The sequence below is a fragment of the Mesitornis unicolor genome, unplaced genomic scaffold (genome assembly GCF_000695765.1).
Source record: "Mesitornis unicolor isolate BGI_N332 unplaced genomic scaffold, ASM69576v1 scaffold12569, whole genome shotgun sequence".
NCBI lineage: Eukaryota > Metazoa > Chordata > Aves > Mesitornithiformes > Mesitornithidae > Mesitornis > Mesitornis unicolor.
The window spans coordinates 49358-71677 of record NW_010205272.1 but is presented as its reverse complement, the minus strand read 5'-3'; the positions used below and the strand labels follow the sequence as shown (position 1 = coordinate 71677).

At 40.6% G+C, this 22320-nt stretch overlaps 1 protein-coding gene across 2 annotated transcripts; it reads left to right on the top strand.

Moving 5' to 3' along the window:
- The first annotated feature begins 1035 nt into the window (after positions 1 to 1035).
- Positions 1036 to 19567, top strand: NAB1 (NGFI-A binding protein 1 (EGR1 binding protein 1)). Of its 2 annotated transcripts, XM_010191351.1 has the most exons (8): positions 1096 to 1914; positions 7437 to 7570; positions 8588 to 8639; positions 14202 to 14312; positions 14568 to 14570; positions 16660 to 16801; positions 18016 to 18165; positions 19289 to 19380. In XM_010191351.1, the coding sequence occupies exons 1-8, from the start codon at positions 1096 to 1098 to the stop codon at positions 19378 to 19380; spliced, it is 1503 nt and encodes a 500-aa protein (XP_010189653.1). The 2 variants fall into 2 exon arrangements, with proteins under 2 accessions (XP_010189652.1, XP_010189653.1); XM_010191350.1 differs by lacking the exon at positions 14568 to 14570 and having other exon boundaries at positions 1036 to 1914; positions 19289 to 19567.
- Positions 19568 to 22320: the final 2753 nt, after the last annotated feature.

Genomic DNA, 22320 nt, shown 5'->3' with positions numbered 1-22320 from the left:
AGTTGGCAGCACAGCTCCATATTTGTCTTTCTCAACCAACTATAAATTACATGCTTTAGACCTTATTGATTGGTGGTTTAGCTTAATACAGCAATACTGGAAATTAGCCGCTTGTAGTTGTGAAAGCCATCGTAGAGCGAAGAGGTGTGTGCGTGAGAGAGACCTTTGAATTCTCGGAAGAGTTTATTATTTGCGGGATAATTCGATAACGGGTTTCATGAAGTTGACACTTGTGCAGATGTTTTTCTGCAGCTGTAAGGGTAGAAGACTGCCACGGTTTGTCTGTTGGGAGCCCTTAGAGTGCGGTTGCTGATTGGTATTTCATGTCGCAGGTATCAGTGACATGCAGGCCTGTTAGCAGATGGAACGGGCAGGGGAATTCAAAATAATGTTTTATAAACTCTGTGTGTTGGAGTACATCAGTAGCTTTGCTTTGTCTGTGGATGTTGCTGCTATAGTTAAGATCAGCAGAGGCATGAGATCCTTTTCATGTGAAATGAAAGCTGCAGAAGTATTTGATTCCCAGACACTGTTTTCCTGATCCAGCTTCATTAATTCTCTAGGGTTCGGTGAAACACTTCTTCTTTGCTGTCCTTTTACAGTCCTCCACGCTCCTATGGGGGGAAATGATTTGAGAATTAAGGAGAATTGAAACTGATGAGCTTTTTTTCTTCAGGTGATCAAGTATTCAGTAATTCTTTGGGGTGTTTTCTGGTCGTTTTGATCTGAAGATATAAAAGAGTCAAGCAGAAGCAGTGAGCAATGTTGAATGGCATTCTTGGGAACAAACATGAAGTGGGAATGCTGAAAACAAGCTGGCTTCATCTTTGAATCATCTTTTTTTGTAGGTGCATTGCAACTATCTGCAGATTTTCTTTTTCACAAATATTTCCATTAAGTTAACTAGTCAAAAAACAGAGCTATTTCCTTTTTTTTCATTTCCGTACTTGTTCTTATAATGAGAGAAAGAAATGCTGTCCTCTGAGTTGACAGCCTTACGGAAGGATGGGTAGTGGGGTGGGGGGATGCATCTGAATGTTCGCGTTCTGGTGCTCATCTCTCTGTTTTTACTGTTTGCAGGTTCTGTCATCCGTGATGGCGTCAGCTCTACCCAGAACCCTTGGAGAATTGCAGCTGTATCGAATACTACAAAAAGCAAATCTCTTATTCTACTTCGATGCCTTCATTCAGCAGGGTGGCGATGATGTCCAGCAGCTCTGTGAAGCAGGTGAAGAGGAGTTTTTGGAGATAATGGCTCTCGTAGGCATGGCTAGCAAGCCGCTTCACGTCCGAAGGCTGCAGAAGGCTTTGAGGGACTGGGTCACAAACCCCGGTCTTTTTAACCAGCCTCTCACCTCCTTACCAGTCAGCAGCATTCCAATATATAAGCTGCCGGAGGGGTCTCCTGCGTGGCTGGGGATATCCTGCAGCAGTTACGAAAGGAACAGCAGCACCAGAGAGCCTCACCTGAAGATTCCAAAATGTGCCGCCACGACGTGTGTGCAAAGCATGGGCGCGAGCAAATCCGATGTGGTGGGGAACTTATCGCTGCAGAGTGGCAGCGAATCGAGACACTGGCAAGGACACCACACCACAGAGAGTGAGCATAGTCTTTCCCCGGCTGACCTCGGCTCTCCAGCTTCACCAAAGGAGAACAGTGAGACCCTGGATGCCGCTGCTGCTCTGTCAGTTGCTGAATGCGTAGAACGTATGGTGCCCTCCCTGCCCAAAAGTGACTCCAATGAAGTCAAGGAGTTACTGAAAACAAATAAGAAACTGGCAAAGATGATTGGTCACATCTTTGAGATGAGTGACGAGGACCCTCACAAAGAGGAGGAGATCAGGAAGTACAGTGCAATATATGGCAGATTTGACTCAAAAAGAAAGGATGGCAAGCATCTCACTCTCCACGAGGTAAAATACTTTGAGCAACAATGGGCTTCCTCCCCTATTCCTACACCATTTATGAGGTGCCATTCACAGGGTACACTCTTTGTACAAGCACTTCTCACTGGGTAATGAGAGTTGCATGTCTTACAGGAGCCGTAGGCCATCCTGCCCTGGGACAGAAATCCCGGGTGCAGCAGAAGTACCCTTTCTGGGGTGGGTGTGTGCATGCTTGCAGTGATGACTGCAGCTTGGTGTCATCAGACTGCTCAGTTACTGGTTTAAGCAGTCTGGCACTGAAATAGCAACCCAGTATTGCACTGAGTGTGGCTCTTGGGATTCTAGGCATTTGGCAGATTTTTAAAGCAGTCCTGTCTTGCTATTCCATTGCAGCTTGGAGGACAGACTGGTGGTTTGGAAGATTAGTAACTGAGATGACTTGTGTCTGCTAACAGGCTCACCTGTCTAAGTTATTACCCTCTGCTATCTTCCCTTACCTTGAGACCTTGCTCTGTAGCATGTGCCCTTGAGGTATAAAGGATTCTGCTTATGAGGTCTCTCAACCTGGTGGGGCGAAGATTTTTTCTGTGAATTGTGATGAAGTGTAATTTTTCAACCTGTGAGGTTTTTTGGGCACAGTGGTCTTAAGCTGGTCAAGTGAAGTGCAGACTATGTGAAGAGGAAGAGAAAGGACCATCTCCAGTATTGATGGGTGGCTGTGATTTGAAGGTTTGTCCTTCAGTACCTGGTAGCATCTGTTCCTGCTTGTCCTTAAATGTCCACAAGGGCCTCCCTTGCTTCGCTTCTGGCATTTTTGAGGCTCACACTGCATATGTTGTAACCCAATAGGTGTGTCTGTGTGGGGAATAGTTCCCTAGTGCCAAAGTACAGTACAAGAAGAGAACAAACATTAATTCAAAGCAGTGCCAAAGTGCTGAAGATATGAATGCTGCATCAGCATTTTCACAGTTAACAGTGATTGCAAAATTTCTGTTGGATTTAAAATTTGGCATGTAGGGCTTAGCTCCCAAAAGGAAAGGCAATGTTTATGTTATAGGAGTGCCAAAAAAACTGTACTGGCTTTAGGTTTTTTTTTTGCTTCAAGAAGTTTTGTAGGTGTGTGATCCATAGCATAAGACTAGGTTCTCTTTATGCTTCCAAGTAGAAGGGCAGAAGGAAACAAGGCGTATTTCTTTACATTTCTGTTTATGTATTTACGTTTATAAGGCAACTGCACATCACCAGCAGTGACTTCAGTAGGGCTTTTACTACAGACTGGGGAGACACTTCCAAGGGAACTTGTCAGCAGTCAGCCACGTTTCTACCACACAGTTTTAGTTGTGCAGCATTCACTTACGTGCTTTGTGGCTTTATGTTGAACACTTGCAGTCTATGAATTCATCCAGTGTGCAAGAACAGATCTTGTCTTACTCCCCTGACCCTGCGGAAGCCTCTCCCAAAACAGAACAAATTGTGTATGAGATGGAGACAGGATTTAAAAGGACTAATTGTGTAGACGCCCTGTGTATGTTGCTGCAGAGTCAAGATTTGGAGAAAGGGGTTCCCCCACCTGAGAATGGAGGCAGTTGGTATACTATGTGTGCAGCTCTGTGCTTTCACCATCTCTCTCTGGGGTAGTGGCTACAGAAAATACTCTGAAATCTGGGCACGCTTCTTGTAGCATAATTTCCTGGCATCCAGAAACACAATGGGACGTGGGTGCTGGGGGTCAGCCTTTGTCAGGTGTGTGGTAGGCTCAGGAGTGGCTCTTTGAAGCTGGAGGAGTGAATAGCGGGGTGGTAGTTCGAAGGAGCAAGGTAGCAAAGAATGCAAGAAAGGACAACTGCTCTGTCTTGTTATTTTTTTTTAATACTGATCTTTACTACATCATTGTAAAACCATGTTTAAAAAAGAAATGAGAGCATGGTTTGGCTTTAGGAAATATTTCTATCGCTATTATGATTAAGGGCACAAGATCAAAGGAGTATGTGGTTGACTTATGCCTCACTTACGCATGTGGGGCCTCGCTGAACTTGATGGGAACTGCACATATGCAGGCAAGAAGAATTTCTTCATAAATGGTGTACTGTTTGCTTAAAGAGGCCAGATATCACAAAGTTTTGTCTAGAACAGTTTTCTCTCCATTTCAGTTTTTAAACAGAAAATGTACAAATAGTAGCAATGAGACAATTTTTTTTTTTTTAAATCTTCTAAACCAGAGTTTTCCTTTTGTAAACTCAGCTTCAGTGGATTTTTGTTTTTGATGGCTTAAACAATTTGCTGCTCAGAAGGAAGGGCCTTAAACAGCCAGGGAGGTAAGTTTCTGCTTGTTCAGAGACCGTTTCTGCACGCGTTGATGCATTCCAAGGCTGTCGCTCTGCCTCGCAGTTCAAGGTTTCTCCTTGCAGCTGGCCATGAACAGCTGAATAAACTTCACTATGAATTTAAAAAGCTTAAGTAGTGGTTAGCTTCTTAATGTAAAGATCAGGGTATCTCTGGCTCTTCAAGCAGAGTGGAGTGGTGTGCAAATTAAACTTGATGGAATTATTAGTGGTGAATTAGTGAGAATTTTCTCTGTTTCAGTACGAGCCCCGGAGTGTCTCAGAAGCCTTGAGCAGCCATTAGAAACCAGTGGGAGCTGCAGACACTGAGCTGGTTTGGAAGTGTGTGCTGTTGGTAGGATTATCTGCATAAGGCACTGATCTGGCATAAAATGTGATCCAGAATCTTTCAAAGACGTTCCAAAACCAGTAAACCAATAATGCTGTCCTTAATCCATCCCATTGTCTTGGTATTACACAGCTTTTCAAGCATGGAGAAGCCTTTATGTTTAGAGTTGGATTGGAGGAGAAAGGAGCATGAGGCATGGCCTTGAACTTGGTGACCCATGTGTGTTTGAGTCAGATTTGTAATTTGTGTGTTAATATTTCAGTGCTTGTCTGGGTACCTGTAAGACTGAAAAAAACCAAACCTATTTATAAGTGTGAGAGAGAGAGGAATAAGAAATGCAACTAGTATATTTTGTTTAGCTCAATCTCTTCCTTTTCATTTGCTGACTCACCAAAACAGTAGGGCTTGGTATTTAACTATGTATTTTTTAGTGGGGGAATCTATGAACCCCATCAGATCCCTCACTATAGAGCCTGTATGGTTATGTGCTGTTCCATATCATTAAGGCTTGCAGCAAGCACAATTTTTATTTTTAGGCATGCAATGCTTTCTATCTGCAGTATTCTGCCTCCTGAAAAGGCAGGAAGCCATGATGCACTTCAGTTCAGTAAGTCTAGATGTGACCTGAAAGAATAAACCAGGAAAAACAAACAAACAAACATTTGGCTTTTCTCATGTATTAGGATAAACAGCATTTGCCTACAACTACCCAAAGCATTTTCAGTCATTTCAGCTCTTTGCAACCTTTCAGCACTTTATTGAGGGATAAAAAAACGTCTCAAGTTATTTTGTAAGCATTAGCCATATTATTCATCCTTGGCAAAGTAATAGATACCACTGTTACAGAAATTAATGCCTGCTTTGGATGGTAATTCTTTTTGTTAGTGTTGTATAAATTATTTTTTTTTCTGAAAAGATGAACATTATAGAACTGTTTCTATCTAGGGAGAAATAGTTTATTCTAGTACATTGTATTGTAAGAACATAGTAACCTAGAGATGTTTCACAGGTTAAACCTAAACTTCCCACCCTTGTACATCAGATTTTTGTCTGTACAGAGACTAAAGGATCAGGCAACATACCTAGTTTGCCTGTTAAAAGACATGTGTGCACTCTGATTAGCATTCAGATATCATAGGAAATGCCTTCCTCGAGTCAGAGACTTCTGTGGTAAACACAGGAAAAAATGTTTATGAAATATCAGGAACAGCAGTTGTGTGAGGTTTTACATGAAATACTGCATGGGCACAGGCCACTGAGAGAAGCTCAGCTCTTTTGATGCTTTTTTTTCCCAACCTCCCTGGAGAACAAGCGTTGCATTAGGTGAAATACATTTTTACTAATTTGGATGACATCAAGCGCTGTGGCGAAGGATAGCATGGTTGTGTGTTGCTCATGTCTTATGACAGCTTCCATCCTTCAGGGGTGCAGCATGCAGTGTTTCGGGTGAGCTGCTGGCCTCAAGTAAGGTTTTGCAGTGTGGTAGACGGGATAAGGGAGCCAGTTTCTTAGCCCCCTCCCAAGAGATACTGTTTAACTGCAGACCTGCAGATCTGTCTTCAGCTTCACCGTCTGTCCTCTCCCATGAAAAGCACTTCTTGTACGAGCAGTGTTTGGTGTCTGAGGTGACATGTGTGCGGTCCTGCCCATCCTCGGCCGCATAACCCTGTGTGCTGACCTGTGGCTGTGCCCTGCACTGCCAGATCAAGGGCTGAGGATGGCACATACCGGTCTGTCATGAATATGCTGACTGCGCTGTGGAAAACTTGCCTGCTTGTTAATATTCACCAGCCTGAGACAGATATGGACCATGCTGTTGACAGTAGCAGCAAAGCAGCTGTGCTCATTTGCGAGAAGCCAAGCCTATTCAAAGCACCTTAATTGCTAGAAATAAAGGGTAGAAGAGTTGTGGGCAGTTGGGAAAAAACCACCTGTGCTCTGCTGGCCTCTTGCTGTTATGCCTCATTACAAGTGCTGGCTGTTCAGCTGAGGAAGAAGTGAAAATGTCTCTTCAGCCTGTGCTTACTGTGGAGGAAGCAGGGAATCTCTCTGGCATCTCAGTGTCTCTCATTGCATTAAGAATTTTGTGGTTTGTCCATACTATTGACCACAGGCTTTTCAGACAGCAGTACTGTTAAGCTGGTATAATTCATGACGGTATCACCACTTCCTATAGGCTTCTGAAGAGCACTGCAAAACCATTTTGAGTCTTAACTTAAGGTTGGTTGTTTTTTTCCCCTCTTTATGAAACTATTGCCAGCAGCAGAGGCACTAGAAATGTGTCCCGGCAGGCTCAGGAAAACATCCTTGAAGCAAGTTACATTTGATTCATGTCTGAAGATAGTCTTCACAAACATGAGTGAGAAACATAGCTAAAAAAAGTTTTATCGTTTCTTAAACCATCACCTTCTATAGAATTTATGCTGTATTCACCAGGGAAAGCCATCTGTACCCACACTGCCAGGGTTGGGTTTTTTTGTTGTTTTTTTTTTTTCCAAGTCCTGGGCATATTGCGTTTATAAAAATAGTATTCCCTGTAAACCAGGCTTTGAGAGCCAAACACTGTGAACACTGAGAGCTACTGTTTTATACTGAGATTTAATTAATGCTGCGATGAGGCACGAGCAGTGCACATTGAGAGAGTATTGCAGTAACGTTTTTCTTTAAAGGACATTATCTTTTCTCCTCCCAGAGGCTTACCTGGCTTAGTAAGGGTATAAATAAACTGAAGAAACCCTCCAGTGTTTAGTATAGAATTATAGGTAATTGTACTTGCAATTGAAATTTTTTATTATTCCAGGAGAACAGGTACTTTTACAAGCGCGATGGGTGGAAGTATGCAAGAATCATGACTCCCTGTTTTTGTGTTTAATTTCCAGCTAACAGTTAATGAAGCAGCCGCTCAGCTGTGTGTAAAAGATAATGCGTTGTTGACCAGGAGAGATGAACTCTTCGCTCTAGCTCGGCAAATCTCTCGAGAAGTTACATACAAGTATACTTACAGGACCACCAAGTAAGGATTTAATTAACTCAGAGGACCTTTACTTTCAGGGAACTAATCAGTCTGACAGCATTTATTTTGAAGCACTAGAGACACTTTCTTCTTGCTCTTTAGCTAGCAAAGTGCCCTTCTGAGGAGGGTAGGAAAGTGCTATTTAAGTTGTGAAGCTTTCAAACTGCTAAGATTTAGCTGTCTTGAATTTTCTTTGTATTTGCTGCTAGTTTTCCACATTTTGCGATGATAATGCATGTTGAGAGGTATCTGAGAGGCTGGCATTTCAAGTATTTGAGGCATTTGTGTATTTCAAGGTGAATGTAAATAGGGAGAGTAACCGAAGCTGCTTAATGTATCAGTTGTTTTTTTTTTCCATATACAGATTTGGCTTGCTAGTTTCCAGGGAATGAAAAAGATAAGGTCATAGGGAGTGGCTGACAGCCTTGCCTTAAAGGAACTGAAGCTGAGTCCTACTTTCAGCCGTTACTGTTCTGTTAAATGAACTGCTGTTATGAAACAGTACCAAAGGCTTAACAACTTTTAAATACAATTAAAACTTCAGAATTAATAAATATGATTGAAAGTCTTGATACTTTATATTTTTTAAAATGTTAACTCCCTCATGTGCAGTGCAATATCCTTTCAAAATACATTTTCTTGCACTTCTAGGAGCTTTTTATGGTTTTCCTTTGCTCCCCTTTGTTCCATAGCGAGTAATGTAAATATGCATCCATTCTGGGTAAGCAGTGCCAAAGGCACTTCTGTTATTCTCCTTGCTGAGGTAGCTTTCCTTTCTGTTCTCTAGAAAAGTGCACGAGTCTCTTGACACTTTTGAAAACAACACAACGCGCTTGCATTCCTCTGTACTTGAGTGACATTTACTGCTGTGTCCAAGTGAATTGGAGGCTTTTTTCTCTGTATCTCATTTGTTCTTGTGTGATTATTTTTTTCTCCTTGAATCTGCTTTTCATTATTATTTCTGATGGTCAGGGTTAATGTGGTGTTTACTGATAGTGTGTATGCCTTCTCTTCTAGATCTAAATGTGGAGAACGGGATGAGCTGTCACCAAAGAGAATCAAGATAGAGGTACAGTATCGTGACTCCTGTATTTTGACCTATGCCTGCTAAAATTCAGTTTTGTTTTGAAGGGATCTGTCTTAAGGAAATTTGTCAGAAAAACATTTGACAGACAGTTGATGGGTGTGAGAGAGAGAGGGGGAGAACGTCACCACTGTCTCTGCAAATGTAAATGCTTGATGGAGAAACCTACAGGAGCAGGGGCAAAGAGTAGGATTTGTTTAATGGTAAAGTTACTCTCACTCAGAGTGAGTGGGAGGGGGTGGAATGGGACTGACTGCTTGACTTCCTGTGGTGGAATAAGCTCAAGCGCTATAGGAAATGTCTTCCCATAAGGCCTCCTGCTTTTATGTCAGTGTGAGGTGGGGTTTGCTTAATGCCTTTGAGTCGGCTTTCGGTCATGTCCAGAATCCACAGTTCTGGATGAGGATTGATGGCGGAATCCCAGCCATCTCTGACTATACTGTAAATTACAGAACTCATACTGTGGAAAAGTCAAAAGCAAACTAAAAGCTGCATACATCAGCACAAATGGTTGTGCCCGTAGATATTAATTTACAGGTTTCTGGTAATTTGTTTTGTATAAAAAGCACATGTATACATGGCTGATGTATACACCTGCACAAGATGTTGCATAGGGAGATGCTGGGAGTTTCCTGTTAGGTGTGCAGGAGCAACATACATGTACTTTACCTTTTTCTTCAGTTACCACTGCCGGAAAGTAAATATGAGGGCTTTTAAAAAGTCTCTTTTAGTTAAAAAAAAAAAAATGCATGTATGTATTCCAATATACCTCATAAGAATAGCAGATCTTCCATTTTAATTTATTTTTTTAAACAAACTACTGTTTCACTGTTACATGGGTATCTAATTTGTCGTTAGTATTGTGCTTTTGTTTGCTTTTTTTTGCACTGCCTACTCCAAAAGGTGTAGGTTAGATATGCACTAGAATGTAAGCTAGGCCTGGCCTAGATTTGTATGTGATACAGATAGACAGTATCTTCTTCAACTGTAAAGGGAAGTCACAGCATATCTTGGAATGCATTTCTCATATGTAACTCATTCTGTGATAAATGATGCACCGAATGCAAGGCTTTCATTTTTTTCGGTAGTGTGATGCTTTGTTACCTGTGCAAAGGCTTTGCCTGTGAGGCAAACCCTGGTGAGAGCAGTTAATTTTGAAAAAGCAGTTATGAGTAGGTTTAGAGGAGTTAATCTTATTTATTTAATTGTTAAGTTCCATCAGTCTGTACAGTTGTAGTTTGAGTTTATGTAATACAACATATACACGTGCATTGAGGATTTACTGGTAGCTTTGGTAAGTCAGTACTGTCATTTACATGTGTTAGGATTTGCTTTGACCTATGCTTGTTCTTTGATGCACAAAAACAGAGCAGGGAAAAGCTGCATTAAATTATTTTATCTGCCTTTACCATTATCTGCCTTGACCAACATGTTGCAGAATGATTGCTTGAGTCTCCCCTCTTTTGCGTAGTCTAGTCTGAATTTATAAGAGCTGCTGGGGAGCTGCCACTCCTCTGCTTCAGACAGTATTTCACTGACTAATAAGATTTCAGCATTATGAAGTTTTTCCTTCATTGAGTAGTAATTGATGATGAGCAAGTAGCTAAAATGACACACTGCAAGAGAGGTGCTTTTTTCAGTGAAAGAAACAGTAAAATTAATATCCTGAAAAATACAGGCTGAAATTCAGGATTTTTGGAGAGCAGGAAATTTGGAGAGCCTTAGGGGGTGTGCATTCTCTTATTTTGTGCATGGTGAAATCTTAAGAGTCTGAAAGGCTTGCTTTCTCTAGCCACTTTTTAGTTCAGTAATTCTAAGAAAAGATGTTTACTTGAGTTTCTTTTTATCTAAAATCACCAGTCATATTTTTAAACACTTGTGAAAATTTCATGTCTTAACTGTACAAATGACTACTTCAGAAATAGAACTTTTTTTTTCCAAAAATAAGAAATCAAAAATTAAACTAAATGAAATAATCTTTCATTTGATAGCATAACATTATGAATTATTAAATGACCAGTGTTACCAGCATAAATGTCTTTTTCCTTACAAGTTTGGGAGTCTTCTAAGGAGTAAACCATTATTTTAGTGCGTTGTAATTCTGAGGTACACTGTAAATCATGGACTTTTCTTCAAAGAAATAATAAAAAAAGATGCAGTATTACTCAGTAGATCATTTTTACATGGGGTGTTTTGGGTTCCTGGGGCTTGCATTTTGTAAAAAGAAAAAGCAGTGCTTTTTTATTAGTGTGTTTGGGATTTTGTTTTTTTTGGTGGGGGGGTGTTTGTTTTTAGAAAGGTGGAGTTAAAAATGAAAATGGTAGCAAACGCTGCAGATTTCTTCTTCTTCTCTGAGTGAGAATTCCTTATCCTGTTTTTAAAGCTGTAATGCTCCGTTGTGGCTCTGTTAGTTCACTGTCATGCTAATATCATGCAGAGGATCTGAACATGACTGATTTTTGTTGTTACTAGCTCAGTCTTTCTGGTAAGGGTCACTTTGCCTTTCTGTTTTAAGGCTGAACTCTTATTTTGATTCACCATTCCTTTACCCATTAGTCATTGATGCCTCTGCAAAGTGTGTTCTAAAATACTAGTGCTTGAATTTGGAAAGACTTCACACCCTGTTTGCATAGTGTAAAAGATTACTTAAAAAAAAAGTTAATTTCCTGAAATATAATAACACTTAAAAAAAAAAAAACCTCCAGAGAAACTCTGAAGGTCATCGTTGAGCAGAGCTAGCGGAGTTGTGTGTGCAGGCTGCAACATTGCCGGGTTACAGCCACCGTTGTGAATTTATCCTCTTGAGGAACGTGAAACTTACACAAGCATTGCAAAGAAACAATATGCCGTGAATTACATCAAATTACCTGTAAAAGCCTTTCTCTTCCCCTGCAAGCTCTCCCCCTCTTATTCATTGAGTGGGTGGGTGAGCTGTGGGAGTGAAGTGTGGAGAGGAGAAGGGAAAAAATTCCAGGCAAATGACAGACTAAAGGTGTGGAGGGAGTGAAAAAGGGAATGGAGTGAACTGGCATTTGGAAGCAGATTATAAAAAAGGAGCTGTAGATCCTAAATCTGCTCTGGGCAAAGAGCAAGACAAGTGAATAGGAATGGAAACGGCGCATCCTCCTGCAGAGCAAGGATCTCTCCTGCATAGGGGTTGCGGAGTGGGGGCACCCCTTATTTTGTCATCTTCCGTGACTCAGTACCAGCACTGCTCCAAGTGATAAGCTGTTGTGGCACCAGCTTAGAAAGCAAAACGAGTCACAGGTATGTCACGCAGAAGTTATGGAGGGAGGGACTGCTCATCACTGCTGCTTTGCATTGGGGTTGACGAGGTTCCCCTTCAGAGTCACTGTGAACAGCCAGGGGAGCAAAGAAAGAGTTGTAAAAATATTCTTGTTGTCTGTGGTATAAAGAAATTGCTCTGTGTGTCAGTGTCTCTGTTCAGCTGAACACGAGGGTGGAGAGAGCTTGCAAAAGCTGATTTCATGAAGCTACGTGGGAGTCAGGGGGCACAGGCAGGAAGACCTGAGCGGAGGCTGCAAGGAAGCATCATCCCTTGGTGCCAGTAGGGGTGGAGGGAGAGGAGAGAGAAGGCCCACCTCCGCCATTGCTGAGAGGGTTTGAAAAGAAAAGCAGTCAAAGTGTGGGGTTTGTTTTTCACAAAAACAGCAAAAGCAGTAGAAGCTACTGTTTGCATAGGAAAAATGTCATTAGAGGGAGCGAAAAAGCACATGTGGGACTGAGAACATCTGCTGCATGAAGCCACTTGAAAAACAACTGAGCAGCAGCATGGCAAAACAAAAACGCATGCAGCAGGTCCTCCTGACCACAGAGGGAAAAGGAACCTTCAGGCAAACCTAGAGCAGAGCAGGTCATGCCTGGCCCAGCCTGCTCCTCCTCAGCCCTTACTGATGGGGCAGTGGGGAGGAGAACAGCCAGTGGTGGGGAAGGGCTAAGGGAAGGTGATCCAGAATAGCATCGTCACCCAAGAGTTATCTGTGTGAGTGACAGGTGACAGTCACGACAGCAGTCAGCAATGAGCACCTGGCCCTGCTTTTAGGAAACAGCCTTTGGTTTTGTATTGGCAAGTGATCACAGATATGTTATAACGAGCTGTGTTACCTGTTGTGTTGCCAAAATAGGATCCTGAGTGATAGGTTTTTGTGTATGCAGTTTCTCATCTTTCTACATATAATCATTATCTTCTCCTGAACAAATTCGTGTCTAGCTGTGAAAATGGTCAGTGCTCATGGAAATGTGCTGCAAAGCCTTTGTTTCTAGAGGATGAGGTTTTGTGGCAATTTACCTAGTTAAGATGTTTTGCATACCTATCATGTTTCTTTTTCTCTTGAGGGAGTATGCTGGGTAGATAAAAGCAATATGCAGTGTTCAGAGAGATTTTTTTTTTCCCCTGAGCATGAAGAATAGCTTTAATGGCATTACATTGCACTGAGGGTCTGACCACTGCCGTGCAGGTCAGCGGGCAGCCTGCCAGCAGCATGGACCTTGTAGTCCGTCCTTGTGGTTTTACTTGAAGGATCACTGTTCTTGTTCTTGGGCTGCAACCCATTTGTCCAGCTATTGTCAAAAATGTTATTAGTTACATGCGTGTGCCTCTAGAATCTACAAGGAAAATAGACCTAATTTGGCATGCTTTTGATACCTGGGTCGACAAGATGCTCAGTGATGGATGGCACTCTTTTCAGGTTTGGGTCTGTTTTAAGATCTCTAGCTTCCTCTCACATTTGAAGTCACTGATACTGTGCTTTTGTAAACATTTCTGGCTGTTCCTCTGTTTTACATGAGCTTTCCTTTTATAATGCTGAGCAGGATATATTTCTCATCTTGAACCTTTGCTTCAATGATTATTTTAATGGAGTCTGGCAGGCTTTCACAGGAACTTTATTTGCTTTATTGGTACATATGCAAGGTACAAAAGAGATTTGCATGTCACAAGCATTTGAGACCTAAAAAGTTATTGAATCATGATTTCCCATAGTATGTAAAGTCTTTGCTACCCTGCTTTTAAAATGGCGATATTTCATTCTGTGACATAAGTATAGGTTCTGTGTGAGATATGTTGAATTTCAGGAGACTTTGCTCAGTTTCTCAAGATTAGCGTATACAACTGCTGTGCCTTATTCTCCTCCACATAAAAACTGATTTCCTAAGGATCTCCGAAGCTGCTGTATGTAAGAAGTACAGAAACCATAGGCCTGAATCTGCCTGGCAAGGCTGAATGTGAACTAGTTTAATGTCAGTGACAACAGCAGCCTGGATTCACCTGAAATGGTGAGAGATGAGATCTGATTGTATCCGTATATGCCATTTTAGATACATAGCAGTTGTAGAGGCACTGTGTGTGTTTTATGCACGAATTTGAATGGATAGCATGAACATGCAAATTGCAGTCCAGAATTTTCACAGAAGTTCAGGAATGTGAAGGATTTTGGTTTTGAGGGGTTTTTTTGAGTATACAGAAAGGGTGAAGAATATTCAGTAATATGCCCCTCTTGGTGTTTGGTTTCTTCTTATGCTCAATAGGATGGTTATCCTGATTTCCAGGACACGGTCCAAACACTCTATCAGCAAGACAAAATGCCGCTTGCTTTGGCTAAAGGAAAGAGTGAAGACTCAACAGCTCTTAATTCCCAGGTAAACCAACTACACTACACTGTGAATAATACAAGCCATGCCTTTGTACATTGATTCTGATGTATTGTTTTGATGACTAAAGTAATTACTGTCAATTATCAAAGGCTACCTAGCTTAGCTGTGATTGCATCACTCTTAATTTGGGTTTGCCTTCTGAAATTGTTCTGACACAGTGCTACAGCTTTACCCTTGTTAGTTCCAAGGAGGTAAGATCTAGTGTAGTAGGCTTGAAAATGCGTGATTGCCTGTTGGGAGCAAGTAGGGTACTACGGGTACAGTATGTGCTGTGTTACTTGCGTTATTAGCTATAAATGGAAAGTTCAAGTTGCTGAGTCCGGAGGAATAGAGTAGGCGATCTCAGAGTCCTCAGTTCTGACATTTCTTGTAAGAAGAAAGGCCAGTATATTTAGGAAATAGTGAACCTCTGGATCTGAGTGATAAATTGCCCTCCTAAATAACATCTAGCCTGGTGGAGTGCAGTGTTCTCGCGTATCCAGGAAGCTTTTTATAAATGAAGACAAGTTTCTGATTCTTTCTTTGTCTTTTCTGTAGTGTATCCCAGCCTTAAGGCAAAATACGCATCTCCCACTGCCAGTTGGTGCCAAGGAGGGATTTCGTGCTAAGTTGCAACATATTATTTTGTGTAGCTGATTTGGGCAAATGTAATCTCTGAATTTTCATGTAAGATTGCATTTAGGAGTTACACTTCAGTTTTCTGAGACTAGATGTGTTACCCTGTCTTTTGCCTTCTATTGCAAAGTAGCTTACAGTTGTACAAATCTGTTCATTGTGATGCATCAAAAAGCAATTATGCTACATGTTCTGATGTCACATAATGATTAAATGAATTTGATTTTGCCAGACTTGTTTTCATTTTGTATACGCTTTAAAGTTTTCATTGATCACTGCCACATAACAGTGGACTAGAGATTTATTTTAAGCCACTTTATTTGAAGTATCTGCAACTCCACAGGTTTTTCCGTGGTGATCAGAAGCATCATCGCAGTTTAAAATTCTGGTTTTATCCCAATTAACCAACAAAGATGGCATGAGTGAGAAATATTTTATTCTTTTAAAACATTATTTAGCAGTTCAAAAGTTGTAAGTAACAGGAGTGACAGAATAGTAAGTTAAAGCACACTTCAAAGTAAACTAAAAAAAAAAAAAAGTTTCTTTTTTTTACCTACTTCCCAAGACAAAGCTTGAGCTGTCAGTGTTCTTCTGCAGAACCTGATGAGCTCTAAGCCGGAGTAAGTAAATATTGGTCATGTCATTACCCTGCTGTCAGGGTCATTACTCTGCTGGAGAAGCTCAGATTTTGCTAGTCTCTTGTGCTCTCGTTGTATTTGTAAATTGTTGAGCTATGCTGAGTAAGCAGGCTTTCGTGGAAAGTCAGGGCTTTCATCATCTCCCAAGAAAAGTTAAATGCTCTGCAATTAATAGGCCTCAGTACCAGTTGAAACAATTACGGCGTTACCTGAAAGAGAAATTAATTTTTCCATATCAATCGTAGATGCTGAGTTTGTACGCTTGCTGTTCTTATGTTGATTGTGGCTCTTCTAAATCAACTTTCTTGACTTGTAATTTTCTTCTTATTTTTGCAAGATGCTTATTTACATTCTCAAGAACAAGACTATACTGAAAGTTAGAATTCTCTTGGCATTAAAGTCAATGACAAACATTCAGACGCCATTTCCTCCCACGTTGCGCTGCATTGTTTAGTTTCCCTCTCAAGAGGTGTATAGGTCTTGTTCTTCTTCTAGACAGACTTTTCACACCTTTATCCCCCACAAACATACTGTCATCCTACACTTTCAGAATGGCAGATTTTTAAGCTTGTGTAGTGCTGTTTCCTAAAATAAAGATTCCAAGATGTCTAGTGAAATCTTGGCATAAGTTTTTTAGCAGATGTTGCCATTGCTCTTGGAATACTTTGTGAAGACATCTATTTGAATAGAGCTAACTGGATAATTAAGACATTATTCTTTGCTTTTCTTGAGATTCTCTTCACGTAACCTGCAGTCCAAAAGTGCAGAGAGTGATTTTTGTGTGTTTCCAAAGAAGAGAATTTAACGTTGCATTTTTGCACGTATGAACTACAGCAGCTTGCATTTTAAGTATTCTTGAGTGACTCAGATGTACAGTATGAAAATCTTTCTGGGTGCAAAAATATTTTGTTTGCTTGATAGTTTTGAAGAAACTGTAAAGCACACATCTGTACATATGAGTCAACAAAACCTTGTATCTAGTATGTTCGTCTTAGCATCTGATACTGTTTTTTTCCCTGTGTTTTGACTCGCTATATGTATGTATAAAGAGAGAAAAAATTTTTTTGCTTTATTTGCAGTCGGAAAAGGTGATGGCAAAACAGATGGAGTTTCTTTGCAACCAGGCTGCATTAGAGAGACGTCTTTCCACAGGGTGTTACAGGCAGAACTCAGAAGAGCACAGCCCCAATGGCATGTCATTAGATAATGCTGATGGACAAGGTATGGTAGCTTCCAGGCATGACATTGCTGCCAGCAAATACATTGGATGTTATGCAACCTGTGTCAGTGGTGCTATTTATCTAGTGTAGCACCAACAGCACACTGAGCACTGAATGGACAAGACAAGATCTCTGCCCTGAAGTGCTTACAGCCTAAATAATGCAATCAGATGTACAGTCAGATTCTGCTCTGTTACTCTAATGTGTCTGGGCAAACTGCTTTCCCTATGGATAACGTGGGGAGGGAAGAAGGTAGAGTGCACTACTGTTACTGAGGGCAGAACTTGGCTCTAGCTTTATCCTGTGTTTTGAAAATAGGTCAGAATGTTGCATTTCATTTGTGTTCTTGCTTTGGAAATTGAAAGTAAAGCAGATAATGTAGATGGTACCCCTTTTTTGTTTACCTGTTTGTGCAGTCTAGGAACAGAACCAGAGGAGCTGGCTATGTAAATTACTTAGAACTAAGCAGATTTTAATGATGTTCTTAGTAGCTTGTTATTCTTCAAAAAGCTTACAGTTTTGTGGTTGTCTTTGATTTACCAACTAGCTGTTCCTTAGCCTGAATTAATTTTAGGCATGTTTGTTTTGTTTGAGCACTTTCTATTTGGATTTCTTCTTTTACTGTTGTGAAATGAGACAAAATGTTTTAAACGCAAGAAATAAAACCAGAAGTTATTGTATTTGTTTTTTAAGAGCTAGTTTGTTTAAGGGGGGTGGGGAGGGGGGGAGAGAAGCAGTAAAGGGAGAAACTAAGACAACTGATAAGCAAGCATTAAAACATAGGTTTTAATTTGTGTATATTGATCAAGCAATGCAATACACAAGTATACAGGAAGAATTAGGTGTGTGGATCTGGCTCTTCTTGGTAATTCAAGTTTCTTTATACCATTTAGCCATTGTGCAGTGGGAGCAGGAATTTTTAGGATCTCAGGGTTTTTTGAGCAGAATAAGAGTTTTTTGTGGGTGGTGTTTGGGGTTTTTTTGTATGGCTGAGTATCCCTTTCTAAGAGTGCCTGTGAAATAGTCTGTGAAGTAGCATATTTATATAAGCCTTATTTTGCTAGAAATCTTCCCAGAGCATCTGGAATTTAGGATGCACTTTTGCTGATAGAATTAGTATGTCTTTAAGCCTCTATCTGTTTTTGTTTGTTGTTTTTTTAACATTGCTTTGCTTTGCTTTTAATGCATCAGTGTTTCACTGTGAACAAATTCCAGGTGAAAGGCCACTGAATCTCCGCATGTCAAATCTGCCAAGTAGACAGTTGCAGCACATTTCACTTGATGGAGAGCAGCATGTTGGAAAACCTCTGTGCAGTGATTTGATCCGGCTTTACCCCAGTGGTGAGGCAAAGTCCCAGTCCTCAGGTTAGTGCTGTCCCTTGTAAATTACCCACCATTTCTTACAAAGACTGTGATGAACTTACCAATTCATGATTTCTCTGAGTGAAGAAGTAAGTAGCTCAGCCTGGCATGCTTTGTGTGTAACTCTTTAATTGAGGCTTTGGTCAAAACTTCCAGAGGAGTGTTACCTGCTAATCTAGAATCAGAGTGAATATTCTTTGGGAAAAGCTTAGAGGATGCAGTTAACTAGGTTCAGATAAGCAGATTCTGGGATGTGTCCTCAGAGAGCAGTATTCACCCAAGCTACTGCTGTTAAACACTTACGTAGCTGTCATTGTAATGCAGTTTGATTATAACATGGCTTCACTCTGTATAGAGGAATCAAGCTTTTTTTTAAATAAAAATACTTTTTATACTGGTTTATAAGGACCTAGCACTGTTTCTGTACTCTGAACCAGATCATGCAATAAGTCTTTTGAACTGGGATTCCCATGCACTGGCTGCTGCTCACTGGCAGTCTTGCCCTTTACCTCTGGCACTGGGAGAAACTCATTCTCAGGTTGACAGAAGACAGCAAGAATCCTTTGTGAAATCCGTATGGGTGGTTTCAGTTTAATACTTGGTGCATCGAGAATTCTTGAGACTCTTGCAACTTTAGGAATAGTAATAAAATCCCACCTGAGTTTGAAAGAGGCAATGGGAAAGAGGTTATTTGTAAGGCAAGATGCAAAAGTAGTTGTTTCGAAGACTGGGCAGAATCTTGCGTCTTCCGCTTTGGTATAGTGCAGCCTTAGTTCACCTTTTTTACAGTTTGTCCCAATCCCAGTGATAATTCACTAACTGAAACTTCTAGTTTTTACCAGTTCCCTTTCAAAATGCAAGTGAGAAGTGCATCTCCACTAATCCCTGCTCCCGGAGAGAACTGAAATAAATCTGTGGTGATTACTTTGTTGTTGCTGCAGTGCAGCTGAGGTGGTTCTAACCCATCTGGGTTAAGGCCCAGTAGGAGACAGAATCTATTGCTTTAACTGTTAGTGTCCGTATGGTTCATGGACCTTTTTCTTGAATTAAGACCAGAATATATTTGCTTCCAAGCAGTGTTTTTAACATTATTTATTTTTCTTTTTCCTTTCTTTTCTCAATGCAGAAGGCCTTGGTATTTTAAAGGATTTTCCTCATTCGGCTTTTAACAACATAGAAAGGAAGGTCATAAAAACAGAACCTGAAGACACGAGATAGTCATTCTGCTCTGGAAAATGGTGTCGTAGTAAAGAGTGAAACTTCACAAAAGAAAGAAAAAACCAGCCTTAATAACCAGTGTTGCCTCATCCAAATAAGAGATTTCAATAGCCAAAGCCTAAGAACTGGTACAGTAATCTGTGGAAACAGGGAAGCAAGAGACACTGCAAACTAAAACAGTAATACAGGTGGATAAACATTCCTGTAAAAGTGATTTTATAACGTGGGAAGATTCACAAATTAATATTGTGAGTCTTCATTATTTAAGAATGTATTATGTATTTGTATAACTTATCAAAGTAAATCTAGATGTCGGGACGTGTATTGAGTCCAGTAGATGTGGCTACAGTTCATTTTACTTGAAATTTCAATGTCTTCTTTCAGTGTACCTAGCGTAGATATGGTTGTTAAACATTTGAATTAAAAATCCTTGGAGAATTAGGAATGCGAACCTCGTGACACAGTTAACAGCAAGTTTGCAGCAGTATTTGTAGAAAAAAGGAAAATGCATAAAATGTTTCATGGTTTAAAATGTTATGTGGATATAGCATTTGATAGACCTAGACCCTGATTCTGTAGTATAGCGGACGTACTTGACACTTAACTATCGTTACATCACTGTCAATGGTTTCAGCAGCCTTTGTGTAACACACTTACAGCATAATACCTCCCTACAGGTCAGGAGTGCAGAGAATGCCAGGTATAATATGGAAGAGTCCATATGATTGGCTCTCATTTTGTTGGGGAAAACTACGGTTTGATATACTGTACGATTACTAAAATCTCATGTGGTAGGAAACCCAAGAGACCAAGTAGCATGGACAGGGCTGCAGAAATTGTGTTTCAGACCATTATAACTTTTTGGACTTCTCTGTGGATCTTAAAAAAAACCAAACAACAAAAAGCAGCAGCATCCCAGGTGTGGCAAAGATGAAATATGATGCAGGATTTATGCATCTGTGTAAAAGGTTGCACTTGATATCAAGAAACCATAAGATCTTTTGGAGGAGAGAGACAAGGAGTTGTCTGTAGCGTGTGACTCCTTATTAAGTGCGGTCCAGCCCACATGATTCTATGAATATACCGTATACTGCATACAGTATGCCAATACGTTTCTTTATATATGTGTTTAATTAACATCTGTATTCTTTATTTATTTGACAGTTTTTATTTTTTGTACATTTTCACTTTTGCAGATGTCATTTTATCTAAGGAGAAATAGTCGGCATATAACTTTGGAATTTACCATGGTGTGTTTGTGTGCATCCGTTTTTCCTCTGCGCAGCTCCCTCAATAGGAGTTGCTTTCCTGCAGTCAAAATAGTTACATGCCTTAGTTTCTGAATACAGTTTTTGCCTACAATGTGTTCTGGAGGGGAAAAGGAGGGCTGAAGAAAGTAAGTTACTCTGCCAGTGGGTAAACTTCCATATTCAGGTGTGCACTTCATGTCTGCAGTTTGCTCTGTGTCATAGATGTGTACTAAAGATTCAGTCGCAGTCTGTGTTGTACTGAAATGATCAGCAAAATGTGAGCTGAAATGTCTACACTGCAGTCTCTTATCACTGTAAACATATCTAATTATTTTATCACTTTTGATTTGTGGAACAAAGCTTTATAGTAGAAACACCAGTAAACAACTTTTTATACTATTAAAATGTTTGGTTTTTTAAAAAAAATGTTTCTTGAACTGTATGGTACTGTTTCACTTACTGAAGTATCTTACTTTAAGCAATGGAGTTCGCAGCTTTGCTGTTAGAAATAAGAGATTGAATGTGTAGTTATATTTCCTCTTTCCTGTTGTGTGAGCTAGTAATACAGATAAGGTATTTGTTCAGTTTGTAACGTTAGCCAGTGCCCTGGTTAGTATCTGAGTAGCTTTCATGAGATGTGTATGGAGCTTGCTAAAGGACAGCTTGAGTGGTAGGAGGTACCAAGCAACAAGATGTTAGAGATGCAGGAAGCATCGTATTTTCAACATCTGGCATGGTCAAATGTTGTACGTGGATCACAGAAGAAGCTCCTAAGCTTGCCGGTCTCTTCGATTAAAGTGAGAGGAAGGAAGAACTTGCTAAGCAGCACGCTGTTTCAGTTGAGTCCAGAATTTATTTTGTAAACACTAATGTATTAAATTTGCTATAAATTAAAGTATATAACAGTTATATTTTTGAGTTGTAAATACAGTACTTTGTGTCACGACCAGTTGGTTATCTCTAGAATGATATTTCAGTTTATAGTCCAACAGGCCATTTCAGTCTCAATAAGCTGGAAGCAAATTTTTTTTACTCGTTTGCAGGTGTATGTTTGTTTGTTTTTTTAACCTAGGGGGGTGGGAGGTACATTCCGAGATTGCACATACATATGGTAATAGCAAATACTCAAGGTTGGTCTTTCCACGACAAAGGTCTTGGTGGACTGCAACTTGGCCTGCCTCGAGTCGCAGGTGACGGCTTGCCCTCATCTGCTCTTGAAGGGTTGCTAAATTCAGGGTACTCTGGATCAAAGGCCAGCCCTGCAAATAATGCCTGTTCTTATTCACATGTTTATACTGTTGCTTACAAAATAAAATTCACCGTGAGAACGCTTCAGTTTCCCCAGGGTTTTTCCTTCTCCTCTCCTTTTTTTTGTGTGTGTGTTTTCTGAAAGGAGATGTTAATTTTCTGAGACAGGGGAGGAGGGATTAGCTTGAACTGCGTCTTTCACTGGGGGAACCCTTTTCCTGCTCTTGTAGTTGAATCTGCGTTTTTGGGTGGCCTTGTTACATGCACAGACCGCAGGACTTCAGTGGGCCAAGGCAAAGAGGGAGGAACTAAAACCCAGGGAGGGTGTGCAGCGTGGCAGTCTGATTCAGTGCCTTCTCCACCTCCTGCACTCTTGTACATGCTTACATTTGCACAAGAACACAAACAAAGCAGATCTGCTGGAAGGTGATACCAGGTAGTT